This window comes from Pleuronectes platessa, chromosome 6 (genome assembly GCF_947347685.1).
Source record: "Pleuronectes platessa chromosome 6, fPlePla1.1, whole genome shotgun sequence".
NCBI lineage: Eukaryota > Metazoa > Chordata > Actinopteri > Pleuronectiformes > Pleuronectidae > Pleuronectes > Pleuronectes platessa.
Genome location: NC_070631.1, coordinates 21,175,929 through 21,200,386, shown reverse-complemented (window position 1 = coordinate 21,200,386; position 24,458 = coordinate 21,175,929). Strand labels below are relative to the sequence as shown.

The 24,458-nt window shown below is 42.7% G+C and overlaps 1 protein-coding gene across 1 annotated transcript in view; it reads left to right on the top strand.

Annotated features, from left to right (window-relative positions):
* Window positions 1-12,064: 12,064 nt before the first annotated feature.
* tafa5l (TAFA chemokine like family member 5, like) overlaps window positions 12,065-24,458 on the top strand; it is a 29,189-nt gene continuing 16,795 nt past the window's right edge. The window contains exon 1 of the mRNA XM_053424687.1: window positions 12,065-12,682. Within this exon, the coding sequence (XP_053280662.1) occupies window positions 12,586-12,682 (97 nt within the window). The 5' untranslated portion in view covers window positions 12,065-12,585. The remainder of the gene's footprint in view (window positions 12,683-24,458) is intronic.

Genomic DNA, 24,458 nt, shown 5'->3' with positions numbered 1-24,458 from the left:
GTGACAATGGTGTGATGTTGGGAACCACTGCCCTCTTATTGACTTGGCATTATTGATCCGACTTTACTAGCACCACAACTCATATGAAGTTGTTAGGTCAATATTGCTGGTTAGCACAACCAAGGGTGCCTGGCCTCTGCTCGAGCCCTATAGTCTTTTGTGTGCCATAAAGCACTTTGTGAAAATTGGATTTGTGGAATTAATTGTGCATAAAACCCTCGTTATTGCGATTTTACTATCGTTCAATGTTCTTTACTATCGTGATTATACAACTCCAAGAGATCATGTGTCAGTCAAAGGCTGTGGGTGTGTCAAATAATTTGATTTCTGTGACCCTTGTGCTTCTATAACTGTCAGACAGCCACGTCTTAATGTTGTTGTTAAACCTCACATATGATTGATTCATCACATGAGCACATAGAATTGATGATTCAGAGAACATTAGTCCTATTCCCACATTACTCATGCTGGAATAAATATTTAACTGCAAGCAAATGTCATTATATGCAAATCTGTGGAGACCTATTAGGTTTTTACGGTGTGCTGCAAAGATTATCAGCCCCTGGGTGTTTGGAACAGGAAATGTAAACGCCCTCACAAATTGGCTATGCAGATTCATGTGTTATATCTATCAGCATATGAGATGAACAGAGCCATTTGGGAACACTATTGGTAATTAAACCTTGAGGTTGTTTCATTGCGTATATACAGACCTGCATGTTGATGATGAGGCACATCAGTGTTTTCTTGATGTCACCCACATGATGATCCATAGAAAGGAGCAGGAAAGAGGGAAAACTCGGCGTGAATCATTATGAGGAGCACGTTGCGTCTCCAGTAATTGCGCGAGGGACCTTGCTGTTGCACTTGAAATTGTTTGTTTTGTCCTTTCAAGGTCTGCTGCACCTCCGCAGCACGGGCACTCCTTTGCCTTTCTGCAGCAGTTTGTCAACATGACTCTCTGTCCAGCGGAGCAGAAAAAAGGGGGTCCGGCCCATGTCTCGTCTCCTGGCATGTCGCTCACATTGTCCGGATGAAGGGAGCGAGAAGGTGTTTATGCTTGTAAATACCAAACAGACATCCGCCTGCTGCGACCATCCGCAGGTCAAGCCATGTATAAAATGCTGCTGGGGTCTTGAGACCTCGCCTGGGTTCCAAACTTTTGAAATTTGGAGACCGCGGATTAAAGCCTTGTGTCAGTATCCTGGTAGTATTCATTGTTGTGTATTCGTTAGAGTAAAACATGTTGGCATGTTCTTAAAACATAATGACAGGCTTACATTTATGATGCCTGCCCTCTGGACTCTCAAACATTCTCAGAGAGTCTTCCAGATGTTCATCTTATTTGCTCTTTACCTTTTTGGGATGACCTTTGACCTAGGGAGTTGTCTCTGACCAGCTAATGGATGGGTGCAGAAGGAAGGTTCTTGACCGATGTGTTTTCATCTTCAGGTACAAAAACGAGCCCTTATCTAGTCAGAAATCCCATGTGGGATGTGTTTTACCTGAAGTCATGGGCGGAACCAACCTCCCTATATAAATGTGCTTTCGACCCCTGCAAGTCAGATTACACTTTTGGCTTGTGTATCTCCTGATATCTAGATGCCCGTCCCAACCTGTAATTTCTTGTAATAAACTTTGTTATACTGAAAGTACTGGGTCCTCGGAGTCCTTCCTTCATCATCAACAACTTCTACAACATCATCGACCTCTCGGCTGCATAGAATATACTATAGCATCATGATTTATTCAGTATTTTTTTTATTTGTTTGTGAATCCTACTTTGTGTTCTGACTCCATCTGTCCATTCTCTATCCGCTGGTTCTTGTGAGGGTCGGGGAGGGGGGTACACCCTGGACAGGTTGCCTGGGGCTACATGGTTTCACGCTTTAATACAGGTGGTTCTGGTTTGTTGTTGGGTTTGGCTGAGAGATTTCTCCTCACTGCAGAGATATTGTGTAGAGCTCATTAACAAAGCCATTGCTTAACAGCCATCCAGTCTCCTACTATAAGTCTAAGTTTTCTAAGTATTCTATAGCCTAACGTTGGCAGATCACAGCAAACCATGCTAGCAAAGAAATGGTACCTGACTGGGTCTTCATATCAGTGAAAATGTCAGTTTGAGTATCAGGGAACATTGTGAGGACACAGAGGAGACGAGGAGAAGGAGTTGATGCTGCAGGAGTGGACTAAGATCTATCTGGTACATTTCAGTCATATTTTTCACTCTGAAGTTGGTTCAACATTGGATCTGCTTTGAATCCAAGAAAAAAATAAAACACAGCTGGTGTTTTCTGCATTAAAGCAAGATCCAATCTTATCAGAGCTACCTCTCTAGCCCACTGGCAGTAAGAGCCTTTACTAAAAAGATAGCTTTTCTATAGAGTTAGAGTTCCTGCATGGTGCAGAAAAGCCCAACTTTTAAGTGATATGTTCTGAATTCTCCTAATGATTACACAGTTTTTGTAGCTGTGGCTTTATCTGCCCACCGTTTCATTATTTTGAAGAACAATGTTCCATTTGAACAGATCCTTTGAGGCACCATATGCTCCTCTGCAGCATGTAGGCAAAGCCTGTAAACTGCCGGTGGATGGAAACCAAGGACTGGAGCTGGATGTCCACCTGGATGTGGTCCGTCTTACTTTGATATAAGCCAATAAATCTCAATCCTCAAGTGCACGGTTTTATCCAAATGCCCATGCTGTAGGATTTTGGGGGTCTAATTGTTTTACCCCTAATGATTTGACAAATGTTGCAATTAACTGAAACAAATTCTCCACCTGCTTCTGTAAAACCTTATTTATGTGAATTCTTGTAAACATGCATGATTAACAAAACTTAACTGCGACATGAAATAAAAGTTTTTTTTAAAGTGAAGCTAAGAAAAATAAACTTACATAATTACAAGTTCAGATGGATGGATGGAGACTTACTTTTATTACCTACATTTGAACACAAATCTGTGTAATTTCTGCTCCTTATGTTCTCGAAACTGGTTCGTTACTTGAGCTGTGGAGGTTGCTGCACCGGGCGCTTTTACGCATGGTGTGGCTCAGACCTGCAGGCGCAAAGGCGTGTGTGCCGTCGAGGGGGCAGTGCATGACCCTAAGCGTCCAGAGGTTGGTCTGGCTGCTGTGGCTCTACCGTTAATGAACCTTCCGCAGGTTCACCTACGGAACCTTGTAACGACTTTTACTTCCTCTAGATAGTCAAGTTTGATCGTCGATCCAAGGAACTCACTAAACCATCCAATCGGTAGCAGTGATGTGTGTACAAAGGGCAGGGACTTAATCAACGCAAGCACATTCCCCATCAAATTATTCCCTGCAAAGAATTATCCAGGTGCTTCTGCAGGACCTCAGTTCAGTTCAGTCTTTATTATTCTGTCTGAAGTTTGGCACCAAAACTAGACTGTGTCCAGTACTGAGCAGGCTGTTGACAAAAGAAAATTTTGTGTGCCTAGAACTTCTGTAGTTTTGCCGAGTTATCATAAGTTGCCTTGTGTATCATTGAACTTTTTACTTTTGTATAGGGATGCACCGATATATCGGCCGAACATCGGTAGCGGCCGATATTCGCCTCGTTTACTGATATCGGCTTATCGGTAATATACTTGACTTTCACCGATATCATTGGCCGATGTTCATATTTGTGGTAAAACCGCTGGGTACGTGCCGCGGCTGGGGGAGCAGTCGCTCCGTCGCCCTCCTCTCCGCGCCGCCGGAGGCTCAGTGTGCGGCACCGGGAGGTCCTCATCCGGTGGCACCTCACGGCGCCGGCGCGGAAGGCGGGGAGGGGACTGGGTACGCGGTCAGCGGCGGCCACTCTGGACGCGTGTCGGGCCCTTCTCGCGGATCACCTCAGCTACGGCGACCGCTGGGGGAACCCTCCGGCTGGCGCCTAGCAGCTGACTGAGAACTGGTGCGGACCAGGGGAATCCGACTGTTTAATTAAAACAAGCATCACGAAGGGCCACGGTGGGTGTTGACGCGATGTGATTTCTGCCCGACACTAAAAACAGGTAAAACTGAGGAGGGCTTGTTAAGTTATCTTGACTCACGCAGTGTAACTTGGCGTAAAAAGTATGAGCGTAGCATCTGTTAAAGTACTTTATTCTCATGTGCATCGGCTCTATTCATCCGTCTCATGCACAGGTAACAAGGGAATTGACAACATACGTTATACACACAGAAGCCGTAACACATCTAATAAACGGGCAATACTACTACCATAAATCAATGAGAAGAGCGTTCTCTATAATGATACTTTAACAGGGCTGTTTTAGACAGGGTAAAAAGGTGCTGTTTTAAATTATCCTTGTGGTATTTTGACCAAAATATGTTACAGACATTTCATTAAGATCCCAAGGAACCATTTCAACTTGCGGTAAAATGGGCCTAATATGTCTCTGTTAAATAAAGTTTAGTTAAATCAGAGATTGTTTCATAAATCTGATTCAATTTGTGCTCATTAAAAGATAAGAGTGATGAATAGTGCTTTTTAAATAATTATTTAATTATTTTTCTGGCACAAAAGGGTGAATGAATAACAACAAAAAGAAAATAAACAAATATCGGTATCGGCTATCGGCCAGATTGTTATTTTAAATATCGGTATCGGTATCGGCCAAGAATTTCTATATCGGTGCATCCCTACTTTTGTACTTAAGTTCAACTTAAGTATTTTGGAGACTGTACTTTCTTACTTTTACTTGAGTTAAAGAGTTGAATAAGTACCTCTGACTCAAGTATCTGTACTTCTAATAGACCGATGCCAGCGAGCTAGTTCTGGCAGACAACTCGATCTGCGCTGCTTCAATCATGTGACATACATCATGTGACATACATCATGTGACATACTTCACTTGCCACAACCATCCACAGTACTCATCCACTTCATTAGGCGGTCTATTTAACCAGAAGGAATACCCATCACTCTCTCTGCTTCCTAACTGCTACGCAGTACTGCAGACAATTGCCTCAGCCCCTCCACCACCCAAGCATCCACCTGTAGGCTCCAACGGGGGGGGTTACAGTAGTAGCTCATCACACCCATCATTCCTGTGTAATCATATGGGGGAGTCATTAAGTTGGAGCCTAGACGCCAAACACTAAACTTGTTCTATTGTTGAATAAACATTTGAACGTGAGTTGTCTGACTGAACTTAAGTTAAGAACGTGAGTACTTTTGCCACCTCTCACATCAAACAATGAAATGAGTCTAACTCCTTGTTTTACATTTTACTGTGAACCTGTAGTTCCCACACTTAGCTGTCACATACCATGGAACCTATTGAACAAATTTTAATTTTATACCTCAATGCAAACAAAATGACTTTCAAAGTCACTCGGTCACTTCTTCTGAAATCACCTACTCACAATAACTTGTCTCTTGTTACTTTGAAGGCTTCTACTTTCTATTGCTGCTTGAGCTGTATCTGTAAATACTGCACAGATTACCATGAAACTTGTTGGAAAGATTGTACATGAAGAAAGAACCTATTATTGTTGATAAGGATTCGATTAAAGGTACGGATCCAGGAATTCTTTTAAGCTTTCTGTAACTTCGTGAGATCAGGCGTTTTCCAACATTTTTCTTTGAGAATAAATCATTGATATTGTTAGATCCAAATAAAATTGTGTATTTTCATTGGAGAACTTTTGGCCCTTGATGGAGGTATGCGCGCTGCTGAGTGCCAGTTTACTTTATACTGATATTATTTGATTCACCTTTAAGATGATTTTCAATCCCTCGTTGTCACATGTGAACTCCCTCTGCTCTGAAGACAGCAAACTTCAGCTCTGCCTCTCCTTCTTAGATTTTCTTGGCAGACAGCTCAAAAAGAAAAATACTGTGCTTGCTGCAGGATCTCACACATTATAAGCGTTTCCACATCAAACTTTAACTTGGTTAAGTAGAAAAACCGCTGGTTAGTTCTGTTCTATTTAAGTGTCCAAGGCTCAAAACAAAGACCCTGAAACTTAAGCAGCTAAATTGAAATCAGCTGTTCTTCATTTCTATATTTAAAGTTGCTTTAAGGGATATTTAAAAAAAAGAAAAGAAAATTCACTCATTATCTACTCACCACTATGCTGATGGTAGGCCTGGTGTTTGAGTCCACAAAACACTTTTGGAGTCTCAGGGGTAAACAGCATTGCAGCCTAATCCAAATACAAAAAAGTAAAGGTGACGCCTTCTTCAGATAGGAATGAGTTATCAGACAGAATCCACAATGCACATAACAACCCTCTAACTGCTTCTCCACCAATAACATTTTAGACAAATTGCCAGATGAAATATACAATCGTCATGGTCCAAACAAAAGGAGCAGCGAGGAAAGGAATTAAAAAAGGTCGCACACAAAAATGTGATCCAATGTTGGTATAAATATTGACGTTGACCAGATCACTTTAAACAGAGGTAATCTGCAGCTGCTGGGAGAGCTCAGTGACAAGATTGATTCCACTCTGATGTAGGCTAATCTATACTACTGTAAACTTGCAGTCGCAGCGAGGAGCTTGCAAATTAGGGTAGCATTAAGAGTTAAATCAGAAGAACGGCTAGTTTACACAAACAGATTATGTATGGATTAGACTAACGAGATTAAATGGGGTGGTTTGTGAACCATACTGGTGCTGGCTATAGACCTTGTGTAAAGATAGACAATGCAAATCCACTTCCTCCCACTATCCAGAAATAAAGCGAAATATCATGCGTACAATCACTCCCATTTTGCGCTTCAGTAGCCATCTGGAGATGGAGCTGCAGCAGCAGAGTGACACTCAACTAAGTGGTTGTCAGTCGCAGCTGTCAATCATGATGTTTCAACCCATTTTATAGCATCAAATAAGTATCAAAACCAAACTTAACACAAAAATGAGCACTTGAACATACAACAGTGTGATAAGAGCTGCCTACACTGACAGAAACCATTGTTTTTATATGAAGTGTAGCCCACTTTGACTTTTAGCTTGGCCCATGTCCTCTCTACTAACATGGAGGATTTATGACCTATTCTGTAGCCAGCCACCAGGGGGCCATTGAGACACTAAAGTTTCACTTATTGAGAGAAGACATTGTCCATCTTCTATTCACTCTATGGTGATGGCAGGATGATCTTTTTGGCCTTGGACTCAGCTGTTTCCTGCGTTGTGGTCCTGTTTTTAGGCTAAACTTAGTTAGCTGGTTGCTAATTGTAGCTTCATTAGAGTAGTATAATTAACTAACCTTCAACATGTTCAGTTGAGTTCAAGACCCATAAAGCTTTAATTAATAATAGTCCTTGGGAATTAATTTGTTGTTTTCTAACACCTGCACAAACTATACACACAAGTGACATCTTTGTTCTTATCACAGATGACAGCAAAATGGCACAGCAGCATTAATGATCACCTTTGCTTAAGCATAATAAAAAGTGCTCAAGCATTCTGCACAAATAAATTGCTTTTTTATTTTGTGTTTAGCACAGCCTCTTTAAAATACACGTGTATGGTATCGCTGACATTACAAATACAATCCACACACGCCTTAATGCAAATAAAAAATAACTCTGTATATAAAAATTGACTGGCAGAACTTTTACTTCCCTGTCAGTCACAGTGATGGATTATGATTAATTACACTGCAACTCCTGCTCGGGAATCAGTCAGACAGACTGAGACGTGGTTCTTAACTCTGATGCTCGCTGTGCTGAGCTTCAGACGAGAGAAGAAAACAAACCTCAGCTCAGCACCAAACTCCTTTTTTCTTTTTTTCACTATATATCACACCTGAAGTAAATAGGGTAGAATTTTGATTCTGAGTCTGGAGGCATGATCGAGAGGTTTTATACATATTCAAAAAATGGTTTCCAGTTCCAATGGTTTAAGTGGGTCCCCTAAGAGAGAATTTTCATTTTTTCAAAGCTTAGAAAAAACATCACACTATTCAACAAAATTGAAAAGGAGGTTGGTTTTGGAGATTTCCAAAATAGAGATAGTCTTCCCCTTGCTAAGAGTTGTAAAGGTGAATATATTTGAATATCAGCCTGTACATTGTGCAGTGGTTCTAATGGCTAACAGTGGTCTTGGCTTTATAGTGGCACTTAAGGGAGTTGATAATGTCTGAAACACTGAAGAGCATAATTGTTAAAGTCACATTCTGGGTCAGACTCGGGATATATATTCAGCTTATCTGGGTTTATGGTAGACGTGTATGGAGGGAGGAGTGAGTTCAATGTATGAATGATTTCTAAATCGTTCCTTATACTTGAGAACAAATGTTGAACTGTGTGGCCAACTTAATCTGTGGGAGCGCAGATTTAAGGCTTACATTTTAAATTGAAATTATAAATTAGATTAGATTTCTTTATTTATCCACACAATGGGGAAATTTACTTGTTACAGCAATAAAGAAAAACAGAATTAAAGTAACAGTGCCGAAGCACAATAAAAAAGATCACAATATGTATACTACTAAAACTACACATAATAAGAGTACAGACAACAAACAAACTGCAAAACAGACACTGTGCAAAAGCAGGTGCTGGGGATAAAGTGGAATGATGTAAGTGTTATTGTAATGAAAACAAAAATATTATAAGTAATATTGCAACAGTAGTGACCATGATACAGAAAAATAATTAAAAAGTAAGTGACCATAATATAAATAATACTACAACATAGCATACTGGAAATATAAATAATGCAATGTAACCATTTTAAGTGACCATGATATAAATATAGATGTAAAGTGTTGTAAATAATTATTGTGCATGGTAGTGAACTGAGTAAAAAAATACAAACATAAATAAGAAAAATAAAAATACAAATACAGCTATGGTGAGAGGTTGAGTGGAGATAGAGATAATCGACAGGGACTACAACATTATCAGGTGGTGCTGGTGTTGTAGAGCCTGACTGCGGCCGGGATGAAGGACCTGCAGAACCTCTCCTTCTTACACCGTGGGTGTAACAGTCTGCTGCTGAAGGAGCTGCTCAGGGACCCCACAATGTCATGTAGGGGGTGAGAGGTGTTGCCCATGATGGAGGCCAGCTTGGCTAACATCCTTCTGTCCCCCACTTCCTCAATGGAGTCCAGAGGACAGTCCAGGACAGAGCTCGCTCTTCTTATCAGTCTGTTGAGCCTGCTCCTGTCTCTGTCCGTGCTACCCCCCCTCCAGCAGACCACCGCGTAGAAGATGGCTGAGGCCACCACAGAGTCATAAAAAGTCCTGAGGAGAGCCCTGCACACACACTATTATTTTATATATTTAAACTAATTTTATTTAAACTAAATCACATTAATCACCAAACTTATAAAAACAAATCTTATCAAAGGTGGGTGTTGTGAGTGGGAATCTGGAAAGCTGCACCGGTTTTTAAATCTATCCTGAAACGAAACCCCTAAACCATCACATAATCTACCAATCAGAGTCGTCCCTCATCGTCTACTGCCCATCGGTTGGCTGAGACGGCTGCCTGTGAGAGTAGATGTGTTTGAGCCCAGTCTCCCACCGCTGCATTCTTAAGCCATTTTAAGAATCCTCACCTAAAGCCAAAGGTTAGGAGTAAAGTTACACTTCAAGAAAAACTTATTTTTGCTGTGAGCCGAGGAATTGTTTTCTAGTGATCCGGGAAAAAACTTTACTAAAATTGGGGCTAAAATGTCACATGGACCTGATGTTTTACTGCTACAAAACATCTGATTTGACAATTCATTGATCTTCCAGTTCAACTTGTCCCTCAAGATGAATATTTGGGAAGATAAGGTTATCTGAAGAAAAGACATCTTATTTTCAATGGTTGGTTGTGAATTGTAGAAAGAGAAATATAGTTTGTCTAAAACATCAAATGTATTTTGTGAGGGGAAAGTTACCATTAACATAGGAAGTGAGGCATCTCGATGCTTGAGATGATGGACACATAACCTGCTGCCTTTCACTCCATAATTATATGCGTAACACTGTAATATTATATACTGTATACTAGATTCTTATAGCGAGGATCTTATATTAAATTCTGATTGTAAACCATGGAGAACTCATGGGGATTTTCTGAGCAATATTGCCTATCAAGTATACTTATTGCATCAGTAAAATCTGAAAGAGGTTTAGGGTGTCCTAGAGCAGTAAATTAGAAGCTGAATCAGAATTATTCTCCCCCATGGAAGTGTCTATAGTTTAGAAACTCCTCATCTCTGAGCATCAGAGCATCTAAACCCAGGAGGGAAGGGGCTGGGGGTTGGGGAGTGAGGGGTGTTCTTAATATTCAGAGGAAATTAAAGATCTATCTCAAGTGGTACATGATCAGATATTGCTATAGCGGGATAGTCCACTGATACAGCAGTGCTGAGAAAGTGCATATTTATAGTATAATCCTATGGTATCTATAATCTTGTGAAATCTATCAAAAATAATCTATACAAGAAAGTATTTGGTAGATATGAGAATACAAATAAGTACTTTTAGTTTATGGATTGAATCATTTACAAAGGTTGAAGCACCCATTCTCTTCCACAGATGTAAATGTTTGGGAGTTGAACATGTTCAAGTCGTGAATGAAGAACAAACCTTTGATCCCCTTTACTCCCGTCACTATCTCCCTGTATTTCTTCCACAATTGGCAGAGTATACGTAAACTACTGGTTCTTAGAGTGATGCAAAAAACCATCCAATAAAGCATACTCAGCCTTAAAGGAATACAACACCCTGCTGATGGGGCAGCGAGGTGCAATATCGACGAGGCATCCCTTTAGTACAGAACAACTGCTAAGTCTGTGCAGCCTGAGTCATTTTTCATACATTCCTCTGATGACGTGACAGGTCTCGGCCCCGGCCAATACGTCATCATAAAAGCCATTCAGTGAGAGGCTGATGGCCCAGCAGCGCATTTAGGGAACTTCTCCATCTGCTAATAAAGTGCACATTTACTGGTCATGGAATGTGGTGTGTCTGTGTGTGTCTCTCTGTGTGTGTGTGTCTGTGTGTCTGAGTGTGTGTGTGTGAGAGACAGGGGGGTGAGTTATAGTTATGGTCTCCGAGAGGCAAGGGAGACTTAAATGGTGCTCTTTCAGAAGACGGACTGGCATCTGCTACGCTTTAGCTCTCTCGCTCTCTCCCTCTCTCTCCTACACCCACACAAACACAGTGTATATACACAAGAAGTGTGTGTCCCTATGTGTGCACACTTGAGTCTTGATTTGATATCATGTAGTATATAATAATCTAATTCCGCAATAAAGAGCTCTGAGGCGCAGCCCTCGCTATAACACCGTCTTAAAGGAGAAACCCTCTCAGTTTTCCCCTAGAATGCAAGTGTGCTAAATGACAACCGTATAGTCCCAGGTCTGTGTAGGCCCTGGGGGAGGGCTTTTCACTCCTGAAAGAGGGGTGTAGAGAGAGAAGTAACAGGTCAGGAGGTGGGGAGGTTGGTGCTGCTCTGTGGGCTGAGATAGGACATCTTCATGGGTATTAAAAAGCATCATCATCATCATCTACAGATTGGGATTTATAGCCTGAGAGTTTAGTTTTTTTAACACTTGGAGGAGGGAATTAGGACACTGTGGGTGTATGTATGTGTGAGAGAGAGAGAGAGAGAGAGAGAGAGAGAGAGAGAGAGGTCAAGGCAACTCGGGGTGCAGCAGCAGTATAGCAGCAGTGTTGCCTTCCATGGATTGAAGGGAATCCTCCTGTTCCACGTCGCCTGCTGCATGTAAATGGAACAGACCGGGACAGAGTAACAAGGCTGGGTTGGCTCATCCGCTTCCAGCACTTGCTCATCACTGAGGAATCGTCCCGGAGCCTCCATCAGAGGGCTCGAACAGGTGACAAGTGCGCCCAACTTCGCCGCACCGTCGGTGCTGACGCGCTCTCTGTGCGTGCCACTGCGCTGCGCTCCGGGTTTGGACGTGACACTTGTCCTGCGCTGCGGTGCACATGCGGCCACACATGACGCATCTGCGCCCATAGCTGTTTTTCAGGAGCGGTGTTTTATTGTGGGCAGGTGGGGACACGTTGTCTGACAAGTTTCCCAGCTGTTCGCGGTGTGGTCGCAGTTTCCGCCAGGCTGAACTTGCGCCTTCCTGTGTAGAGTCGCACGGAGCCGCGGCTCGGCGCAGCAGAAGTTGCTCGGGAAGGGAAATACTGAGGATGACAAGAGTGCGGAGCCCGGCCGAGGAGATGAGGGGGGTGCTGAGCGGCTGATTTCTCTCCCAGCATCATCCAGATCTCTCTCCCTGTGAGGATCCAAACTGCGGGCGGCTGCTCACTCCTCTGCCTCTACACTCTTCCAGGTCTTTGCAGGAGCCCGACGGAGGATCTCAGCTCCTGGAGCCACAGCTGCGTAAACTTGGCCAGGGTCTGGTGACATTGAAGCCTCCGTGAGCGCGCGCCGAGCCGCCTGGGTGGATATGTGGCTCAACGAGGGCATTTGAGCAGCAAAAAGGGGGGATTACTATCAGTCCCTCTCTTATTATAACCTCAAAATGGATGCCGACAACAGGCTGCGGAGACGCCACTGGATTAGCCCCTCTTGCGCTCATCTGCTTGACATCTAAACGGCACAGGCGTTCAAAGTTTGGATAATCGGAGAGGCTGAAAGGTGCAGGATGCAGTCTGGAGTGAAGACGCTCTCCGCAGGTGGAGGTGCGTCACTCTGCTGCCTGCTGCTCCTCTGGCTCATCTACTCCCATCTGCTTAGAGAGGGTAAGGGCAACTACAGCTATGTATTACTTTGTTCGAGGCACCATTGTCTCTGAGGGCTCGTTGGTGGGATGCAGCTGCACATGCTGTGATCCAGAGGAGAAAATCCACAGAGTGACCGATAAAAGCGCCCAGCATGGACTTGGAATATGTCTGAGCTCATAACTATGGTGACCTTGTCTTATACTATTTGAATAGAGACTCTATGAAACTGAATAGCCAGTATCATAGAACTTAACACTATGCTCAAATAAAGACAGCGTCGTTGTGACCATGTTTTCACAATAGTATACCAATAGGACTGTCTCTAAAGTTCAATCTGTGTTTTCAGTAGCTGTTATCTTGTTGCAGCAACATGGAGCAGGATCTCTGCCCCGTCTTTTGGGTCATAATTGTGCTTGAAGTGAAAAAGCAGTACACTTGACTTGGTATAATTCCTGGTGCAGACGGAAAAAAAGGCCTGACACCGGCCGGCAGAGCTTTATAATTTCACTCAGGTCGAGGCTATATCCATCCATGCCATGCTTTCCTCTTGAATAATACATTCACTGGTGCAATTACACCTTCACCCTGACACAGAATAGAAAGCAAAAGGATGTTTGCCTGCACTTCATTGGCTGCCGTCCATGACATAACAGTTTGGAACCCAGCTGTCAAAGACACAGAGAAGAGGCTTAAAGCACTGGAACTTGTTGGGAGATGTTGAACACAAAGTTTACAGATTAGATCTTTTAATCAAGCATTGGCCGGCAGTATAATTACAGTAGGGGGGGGGGGGGGGAATAGTGCCTACATCAATGTCTTTGGCAGCTTGCCGGGAACAAAAGTAGACACTGATGTGAAAAATGAACTGCCTGTGTGCTGATATGTGCTCCCTGTGCCTCTAATTTGCAGCGTTTTCTCCCAGAATGCTTCTGTCGCCAGCCGCTTATTGCCACCCGTGATTCAATGGTGGATTGTTATTTGTCTTCCAAGCCTTTGCATATAATCTGAGGAGTCGCAGCACACCTCCCCCTTCCCCTCAGCCTTTTATTATTGACTCATTTCCAGCCGAAAATGAACTCATTAGGGTGTTATTATGGAAAATCACTCGATCAATCTCTCGTGAACTTTACCACCCTTGATATTGGGAGAGTAAATAGATCCAGCTGGGTTTGACCTGTGGATGATCTGAGCTTAGACATTATCTGTATGTTGCTCACTCCTCTTCTCAGCCCACTCCTGAATTTTAAGGATAAAAGGAGTTTTTATTTTTTTGAATCCATAATTGCAACATTCAAGTACGACTGAAATCCTCAATTGAAACCAGCCGTGTTCACCGGTCTGTGCTGTTGCAGAAATATTTCTGACCATCACTGATCTAAATCAGCTAGAGTATTCAACACATTGACCGCATTTTTGTGTATTTTGGACTGCACATCACTAACAAAGACAAAGCACCCTTCACTTTCCATCACCAGAGACCAGCTCTTTACCACTTCCACCTCTACGACCCCGAGGGCCCTGGAAGCAGCGTCAAGTGGGGGTGAACTGTTGGGCAGAGAGAGGTGAAGCCTTGTGGTGGCGAGTGGCTGCGTCGCCTCCCCACCCTCTCCACGGCTCATCTGTCATGGCAGCCAAGACAGGAAATCAAAGCGCAGCAGCCCTGTCCGTGCACGCCATTGGGCCAGCGCCCCACCACGATGAATGGCCTGTCAGCCTCTCTCAATGTTGCCAGTTTATTCAACAATAAATTTGGAAATGTCTGAATTTCCCCCCGCTGGACCAGATTTGGGGTTCAGCAGTGAAGTAGGAGAGCAGAGGCAACTTCTTTCTGCTTTGTCAACGACAAACCATCGGGCTGGTGTGAAGAGGTGGTGGGCTGGAATGTTTTTTACCCACATTCGTAAGGCGGAGGTGAACAGTCAGTTGGCAATTCAAATTCAACACATTATATAAAAACAATTCCTCGAATTGAGATAATGTGATGATGAACACACAGAGAACTCCGCTTTTAACCTCTTGCATTTTTTTCTGTTTCCACCAGTCTTTTCAATCAGCAACAGGCAAATGTTGTCAGATAAAATGACTGATATATATTAAACATGTTACCTGTCAGACAGACAAACTTAGCAAATAGCTGATGAATAAAATTGAACATCGAGAAGCTGAGAAACAAGATATTTTTCGTGTTTGTCGACTAAATAAGAGCTTACAGTAGAGGAGACAACGGCAAATTCATGGTAAAGAGATAGTTCACAGAAAAAAGCTAAAAAAAGACTCATCAGATGCACATGGAAAACTGAAAAAACATGAAATGCCTCCATACTGTTCCTGTGGTGTCATCCAAGTGTCCGTAAGCCCCGACATTCAAATTTTGACTCGGAGCTGTGTCGCTTGCACCGTGGTTTTAGCCTAAATATCTGCTACCGGAAGAAGCAATGCTATCAGAGCTAGCGATGTTACAGTGCAACCCATACATGGGGATAGGTTGTGAACAGTGTGTGCATGCAAATGTGGATGCCGCTCCAGAGGAGGACATCAGACGTATTAAGGCTAAAAACATTGTGTAAATGACGAGCTTTTGAGACGAATTTGAATTTCGGAGGTTACGCAGTCTCCAGTTACTTCAATTGTATTGGATTTGGCTGCAACGCTGTTTACCCCTTAAACTCCAGATGTGTTTTGTGTACTGAAACACTTTTTCACCCACCCCCTCTTATCTAGAAATGTCAAACAGCACTTCCTGTGCAGCAAAAAAAAACGTAATTAAAACGTGGGGAATTGCCAGTATCATTGATACAACAATAAGAACTGAGTGACATGAATATGAATGAAACTCAACTTTGTGTCATATTAGTGCAAGACAGTAATGACATGTTTACAGCACATGTCATAGTCCGTGTCCCAGTGACATGTTTGAATAACCCAATCAGTGTCTCTGAACACAAACAACAATGTCCTGAAGTCGAGAGGCAGACACAACAATGTCTGTCCTCCTGGACTGTGGCACAAGCTGTCGATGGGAATGACAGCACACATTTTATGAGAAATGTCTACAGGCTGTGTCACTAAATTTTGAGGTGACTCACTTTGGCTTTTACGGTCAGTACGTGTCTCCCCTGATGATGGACTCACACAGTCGGCCCACTCTCTGCATCTCCCCCACTCCAACATATCCCGGACTTCTCCTGTCCAAATGCAATTTACAGAGTAAACTGATTTTATCCCTGTAAATGATCCTGGATGCTTTCACAGCTTGTGTCGGCGACAGGAAGTCTTCATGGGGTGCCAGAGTAATGAATTTAAAAATCTTTAGTCGGTATTCTCTTTTAACTCGCGGAGCAGCGGCTATCCATCCAAGCATTAAACTAATCAGAGTGGCAGAGAATTACAGACTTTTTGAAGTGAAGAGGGTGATTTTCATTCCAGTCTTCCACAAGGCGGCATTACGCATGCAAAGGGACACCCGCTTTGATTATGACCTTGGCTGTAAATTGTAAGCAAATCATCGAGGCCTGCTTCTATAGGCGGCGTATCTTTAAAAGTGTGAGCATCTTTATGGAACAAAATGAAAATAATTTTTACAGCTAAATCAATTTGGCAGCTCACAAAGCTGATACCTCATAGCCCCCTGAATATGAATTCCTTTTCGCCGTCAGCTTTGACCTCCCTTGTGGTGGAGAGTAGTGCACCGCTGAGTTTATTTCTGTATTGTTATTTTCTCTGCAGAAAGCTCTGGGCTTGAAACTGTTCCATGATTGGCAGAGTGGTGTAAATGATTTGAGTTATGTTCCTTCAGTCTTGTGTCCTCTTAGGTTTTCTGCCTGATGCCATGATCATAATTTCTATGGGGCCAGCTCTTGAATATTAAAGCCACATTATGGCATCATGTGGGGGCATACACGGTCTCCTGGAACTCGCCATTGCCTTTTTGTCTGTATTAGAGCAGGGGGGCATCCTGGAGGGTTATCTGAGTCAAATGTGAAGTGACTCACCTTAGCGTTACAGTCCTCTCTGCACTACATTCAGCAGGGCTGTTTATTTTCGCAAGGCATATTGCATATTCCGTCTTTGTGCCTCGAGCTTGTATTCATCCACAACCCATTTGTCTGTGTGTACTCTACATGTTAATATCTCTTCGGCCTGGATTGTGCTGCATCACTGCAACTGCAATCTATCAGCAGTCCCCATCATGTGTACTGTACGAGACATGTCGAAAGCCAGACCTGAACTACAGTGTCAGTCCTGGCAGGGAATGTTTATGCATGGGGGAATATTTTCAATTTCTACGCTGCCCTTGGCAATGTCACACAATGGCGGCTTTGAATGTTAGCCGGTGGTAACTGTACAAAAAAAGTACACTGAGAAGTCCTATAGGTCCTGTGCAGCGATGTTAGCAAGCTATACTGCACGCTCCTGCTTTCCAGCGAGAGGGGAAACAATCTCATGCTCGTGAATGCGGCTTCCACCCAAGGGAGCGCCATCCTACTGCTGCGACGAGAAGTTTCAATTTGTTGTTCCCTGTGGGCGGGGAAGTGCACACACCTGACATGAGCATCAAATTTGGACAAATAGAGCACATCTCTGGCATCTCAGCGGGTGGGGGTGCCATGCTTATGTCTCTTTCTCTGCTAACCCCACTGGGTGCTTGTGATAGCACGGAAATCCCACTGGGTGCGGTTCTAAAAATCCCCACATTTGGACACACAACACAACACATATAAAAGGGCCTGTTTTTGAGAGCAGAAACTCCAACTAGCATTGTCAGGAGGATGTGAGTGCTGGAACTGCTCCTCAGTACAATTAGAGGTGGAGTGACTGTGGGGCGCCACCGTGCTTATTTGACTCCTTGCAGATAAATGAGCCTCATCCTGTAATAGTGTAACATGGCCCTCATCTCCACAAGTCACCACAGCTGCTCCCACACTTCCCTGTGCCGTCGCTGCTGATTCATTTCACCAAGATTCAGATTAAATTGCATATTTAGGGACCATTACAGGTCCTCCAACTTCAGTAGAGAGTTCTTCTCGTGCATAAATATTGATCGGACCGCTCAAGAGTTTGCAAATGGTTAGTGGTGGTATTCCCTTTAAAACCAAGCGCATTAATATAAATCACATGTTTCGCTCCACTGCTCTGCTGCTGCTCTTGCTTAGCAGCAGCAGAGTCACGACGGTGTCAGGAAGCGTAGAGCATCGGGTCAGTCAAACATCTGCCTCTCTCACCTGGTGTCCTATTACATACTACCGACAGCGCCGTGCACGTCAAGTGGTGTTAAGGTAATGAGATGCACTTGGCCCTGGCAGCCGTGAGTAGCATATGCTCAGTCAAACCAGATTGCTGTCCGATGTCATCCCGTGTTGTTGATAACAGGCGGAGCTGTGAGACCATGAGGGGAAACCAGCACCACGGTGAACATTGTCTAACCAAGGTGCGCTGGTGTTAGCCAATTCAAATAATTGCTTTGTCGGCAGGAAATTCAAAGGAAATAATTTTCAGAATCAATTTTCTTGTCTGAATCCTTTGTTAGTGGGCGACAATCAGCAGCAAGAACAATTTAATTGAATCGTCTCCTGACATAATGGGGAACTATTTGGATGATTGAATAATTGTTGTGAGTAATTTTTGGAGCCAGAATGCTGAACGTTCCTGTCAGATATTCTCTCCTGAATATCTTTTGGATGTTGGAGCGTTGGTGAGGACAAAACAAGCAATTTGCTTTAATTGACTTGGGCTCTAGGAAAGTGTGATGGGCTTTCATCACAGTTTTCTAACATTTCAAATGTGACCAAATGATGAGTTTATCAAACGAGACATTTGTCAAGATTGTCTCATCACTGAGAGAGACGGGAGTGAATATGACTTGACATGATTTCAGATACCAGGTGGAGCCCTGCTCACACAGAGGGGTGTGCAACTGAGGTGGGAGGCACTCAGGGAGACATGTCAGTCCCAGAGAGAAGAAAGCATATATTGCATTACACTGTTGGGTGTTAAATGTTCACCAGCAGGCACCCGTTGTACTCATGTGTACCACTCAAGAGCTAATCTGCCTTTAGTGCTTGAATGAGGCCCAGTCTCCAATTTCACTAATGTGGGGATAAGATGCTTTTCTTATTGGGAATCAAATATTTTTGCCCTGTGGAACAGAGCAAACAGTTGTTCATCATATTATGAAATTCTTGTAATACTAGGAATGAATACCAGCCACAGCCTTGTGTTAGGTCATCCATTAAATATAGTGTTTGCGTTTTGATTTCAGCTCATCCTGATCACACAAAGAATTTCTCAGCAACACATTGAAATGTAAATTGCGCCTTGCATGGCCATTGGTACATGAGCGTATTTGAGTGGTTTTAATCTTCCATAAAAGATCAGTTGAATTCACATCTGATTTGATTAATGGTAATATGATTGTCATACTCTCTGTACTCATTCTGTCGGCGGCTCCATTTTCATCCTTGAGAATGGCACTTGTATAACAAAAGGAACATACAATGCTATGGAGATAATCACCCTCACTTATTATTGCACGCCAGGGCTGTGATTTGAGTCTGATTGGCTCTTTCAGGGAAAACTGGATAGATTCAGTGCCAGGGCATCAAAGCCGAGCCAGCACGGAAAGGTTCTGTGCTATAGCTGCGTCTTAATGGGGAATAATACCAAATACAATACATATTGTCATGAATAATTAACTGCACTAGCTTAACAAGAAGTGGAATTCTTCATAAATATGGATCAAAACTGCAGTTTGCAAAAGCACTCTTTGCAGTAAAGCATTGTAAAACCTAACTTGCCATCTGTAGCTGCCCACAAGTAATTACAATCTATAAAGGAAGATTGTTTTAATATGGAAATGGAATCATTGTCATTGTTCATTCAGTGCAGCCTGTCATATCATTTTATGGCAAATTCCCTGAGGAGAAGCAGAGCCTCTCTCACAGCCCCCAATCTGGTTTGAGTCGTACGGGAGCAGCGCGGAGCGTCTCATGCGATTGCCTGTTAGATCTGATAGAAGTATTTTATCTGTTAGAACAAACTATTGATGTACTTATCTGCACTGTCTTAATTAAAGAGACAAACAAGTAGAAAGATAAACTAGAATGAACCCGGTGTCTGATTGTTGAGGACAAATGACTAAAGCGAACAGTAAATAGCTGGAATAGATTGATGTTTTCCAGAGAGATGATAATTGCTGCTTTTCATTCACTGGGTGTTGTTGGGGTCAGCCACTGTAATTTATCTATAGTTTAATAACCTCATCATGCCCACCAGTTCTTAGTCCTGCAATGACGCACATTGAGTCAGAAGGAATATTGTGAAAGTGAATGTGGACTGGTCGCAGCCTATATCAGGCCGGGATATTAAGATAGTTGTGCTCCTGTGCTTTGGCGATCTGCAGTGTGTCTGATCAAAGCTCTGATATGTACTGCACAGACACATCTTTGCTCTAAGCTGTGTGTGCTTCAATGCCTGTGTGCGCATACCCGCTGCCACTTTGCACTGGTGCAGTGTTGTGATTCAGCGATAAGGTCATCAGGCTGCCTGTCAGCGCTGAGAGCCAGTCTCCACGCTCCGTATCGGCTTCCTGTTGCCCTCTAGATGTCGTATATGACAGGACCCAGAGCCTGGACAGCAACGTGCCGCCATCCTTCACCGAGCAGGCTCCTCGCCGCCGCGGCTACATGCGCATGTCATCATGTGAAATAGAGATGAGGCTAAGTGTCTTCACGGTGCTGAGTGACAGAAACCCTCTGTCATGTGAATTAACTCCTGCGTGTGTGATGGAACGTTGGCCGTGGCTGAGGGCGCTTTGCAGAGCACCCCACCACCCACCCACACACTTCACAACTCCCCACTTCAACTACCCCTCCGCCTTACTACTCTCTTCCTTTAGGCTTATTGCATGAAGCCCATTCATCTGTTCAGTGTTGAAACATGGCAGGGACAACTGATATCTGATGGCACCTCTGTCCTCCAAGCGCCCACCAAGTACACAAGGTCTTGCCTCAGCAAAAAGAGAGAGGAAGGTGGGCTGAGCGGTAATGGTGATGGTGGGGGGGGGGAGAAGGATGGCCAGCCCGGCTGATGCTATGAAATGAAATGAGTATTGCAGTTCTTTGTAGAGGTGATTGTGTTTTATGGCTCCCGACAGTGGTCTAGGTAATAATTTGATGTAAAAATTCTCCTATCTTATCAGCCTAAATCACAAAGTGTGGCTTCCACTGAGAACAGAAACCCACCAATCCATTAACTGAGATGCACATTTGTTCCATTAGCCTGGCAAGAGTTAGGTCTTGTGTGGTTATTAGTGAGCGGCACATTGAACCTGCCGCACAGGGGCTGGGGAGCCACATGAAAGCTCATGAGCAAGTGGTGATAATGACAGAGGGTTCATCTTCTGGAGAGAAGGAATAGGGTGAATTTGCCTAATCTGGGACATTTTTGGCCATTTTGATTCCTGCGACTTACTCCGATATCTGTTTTACACATTACAGTAACTTATTATACCTTTCTCTAATCCTTAAGGTGTTTTCTAACCACACCTGAAGAAAGAATTTGGATATATCAAACTCAGAGGATAAATGGCACAGCTTTTAGTGTTCTTTGTGCCAAAAATGAAAATTCTGCCCGAATTTGATAATCTGGGACTTGAATGAATCACAAACAACAGCATTTGATAACAAGTAGGAGCGTTGTCTTATTTAAGACAGATTTATATCCTAAACATTAATCATGTCACAATCTTTTGCCACTGACCCTATCAAGCAATTCCAAGGGGGAGCTTCTGATTGACATTTGCCCCGCCCCTTTCTGTAGCACTAACCTCACGAAGTAATTTGATTTCAGTCACATGATAACCCTGCTAACCTATAGTAAATGACCTGTTGACTAGATTTTGTTGGAACAGGAAGTAGACGGACTGAAGTTTAGGTGTCCCACATGATCCAAATTCAACCATATGTTTAACAGATGTATGAATTGCACCATTATGTTTGATATTTGTAACAACAAAATAAATGTTTTTACTTAACAATCGTGCCAGTGGATTATTTTGTAATTTTTGCAAAAGTAACGTTATCCAGTGTGTTTGGGCCTCTCATCCACACGCAAACAAGGTTTAAGTCACTAAACAGAGATTAGTCCACTATGAACTGAATTGAAATGTCAGGACCTAAAAGGAACGGTTCATCACGTCAGGAGACGCTTGTTTACTCACTTTCTGAGTTTAATGACAAGATTAGTAACTTCTTTCGAGTCTCTGCTGGTTGCCTGGCAACTACTCAGAGCCGCCAGGAAATTGTCTGCCACACAACTCCCTGTAAAATGGTCAGTTGCATTTTATACACTTTGGTTTCTTGACAGGAAACGTGTTAATTACTAAGCCTGAGAAGTGCTGGTAGATGTCTAAAATTGATCTCTAAAGGTATGTTTAAGTGCAAAAAACTTTGATGTTTGCTTTTATTCTTTTCACAAACTTAATTATATTTCACTGAAGGCAAAATGTAACATTTTAGCACTTTGATAAATACAGGCCTGTGTGTACCTTTTAAACCTCCCCGTAGTTTTGAGTGTGCCTAATTGGTGATTATTCTTAAATAATTTTTTATTTAATAAAATTACCATAAACTAATTGAAAGTTAATAATGTATATTACTTAAAGGTTAAGTTACATTCTCTAGAGTTGGAAGAATTTGCAGCTACTGGAGCCTAAATAATTGTTTTACCACAAGGCAGGTTCATCTGGCCTTGGATAGGAAACACTGTGACCTTATGATGATTAAAATAAATAAAGGTTATGGGGTCGGTATGATCAGCACTAACATATCACAACATGTCTCGTCCTGAAACTTCGTGTAGTGAAGCTCAAAAGTCCGAACAAACCGCTGAGGTAATTTTAAGACTAATTTGTGTTGATCAACAGTCCTTTCAACCTTTGCCATTATTACCATCATTTCATGCTGTAAAGCAGTTAGCGTCTCACTTAATGAACCTTCGAGGGTGTTGTGAGGGCGACTGGGAGCAGCAGTATAAAGGAGTGATGGTTGGTGAATGCCAGGGATTGACCTTAAAGGAGCTGCAGCACCGATTCTCCTCTAATCTACCTCCCTGTGCTGATTTTATGTCACTGTCAGCCTGAATGGCTTTCACTGGCAGCTCTCCATTCAATAAAGAGAAGAAGAAGCAAGAAACTCTGTTACTTTTTCCAGATCACTACATAGTTGAGAGGAGACCCCACAACGTGTTTTTTTTTTCTGTTTGACCTTTACTCCTCCACCTAAAGCTGATATGTTGGGATATTTTAATTAAATCTAAATCTAACCAGGGCCTGATCTGCTAAAGGTTTGCGTGTGTAAAAACATGTGCAAACTTGATTTCACCTTCAAACAAACATGCAAGCTGATCTACTAACGGTGCACACTGAGGATTGCCTGCAGAATAACACGAGTAGTCCATTTAGTATGTTTGCCTTAATGAAAATACATTATTGTGCGCTTCTAGCCTGAAAATGTTGCGGAGGCTGTGACTGCGTCTATATTTAGTACGTTTGAAAGGTAGGTGCTTATCTGCGCAGCGTTAGCACAGATGGCTGCAAAACGCCCACCAACTAAACGGGCAAGCTGTTATAATGCACAGGCATTTCAGCACTTTTTATTTGGGATCATAGTAGATCAGGCCCATAATGTATTCACATATGAACAACAGCAAAAAGATTTATTTCTATATAACTTTCTTTATGGAGTTACAAGTAGGATTCACAGTAGGATAACCAAACATTAAACAACTATATAAAATTGAATGAAAGATTTTTTTTTATTAAATAATATTATATGTAATCAATTAAAATTCTGCTTTGAGTTAACAATCAGGCTTCAGGAAGTATACAACCATTGTCAGCTGATCTAAGAGGAGGTAGGGTGTGAAAGTCATGCAGAAACAAACAAGAAGCCAATGCAGCGAGACTAGAATGACTAGAGTTACATGGTCACGTTTTCTTGAACCAGGAAAGATCGTACAGCAGCAGCATTTTGAACCAAAGGAAGGTGATGCAGGAATGCTTGAGTTGTGGAAGTTATGGAAATCTGGTTGAAATCCCTCATGGACAACCCTGTGGGAGTCTTACGGTGTTGCTGGTTATTGATTCTGTTTGCTCATTTTACACTGCAACAAATGTTCCTTAGATTTAAGTGACAAATTAATCATCTACATACATTAAAACCTTTTTCCACAAGTGCGTATCAAAGCAGGGACCACCTCAAGCAGTTCACTGTAACTAAAACCTGTTTATCTAACAAAAGACTTTTACCACTCAATGAGTAACACACCAGGAAGTCCTGAATAAAAGACAATTAAATGTCCCCTCGGGTTTCCAGATTTTTCCCCGAAACAAAAACTGCTACCTCAACTCAAAGAGCTCAGTCGAATTGTCAGCTGCAGAAGGTCATACAGAGTTTACATTTCATAAAAGCCAAACACGGAAAACATGGTAGTTACAGCTCTTCCTTTGTTTGCTCGCAGCTGTTGACAAGTTTTATTCACAAATGTAAATCAGAGCCATGTTTTAGCTACATCTGGAGTTCTGGCCTCAAAACCTCTCCCTCCGAAGTCTCTTCACCTGGACATGGAGCACGTTCGACTACGAAGCTGCTTTCAAATGACCATGACTCAAATGGGAATCTTTTCAGTGGGCAATTTACAAAGTAGAAAGTTGAAGGAAAAAAAATGTGTCAACTCCCCTAACATGAAAAAGTCAAGATGATGAAGAACATTTAATCTTAGATGGGTTTTTTACATT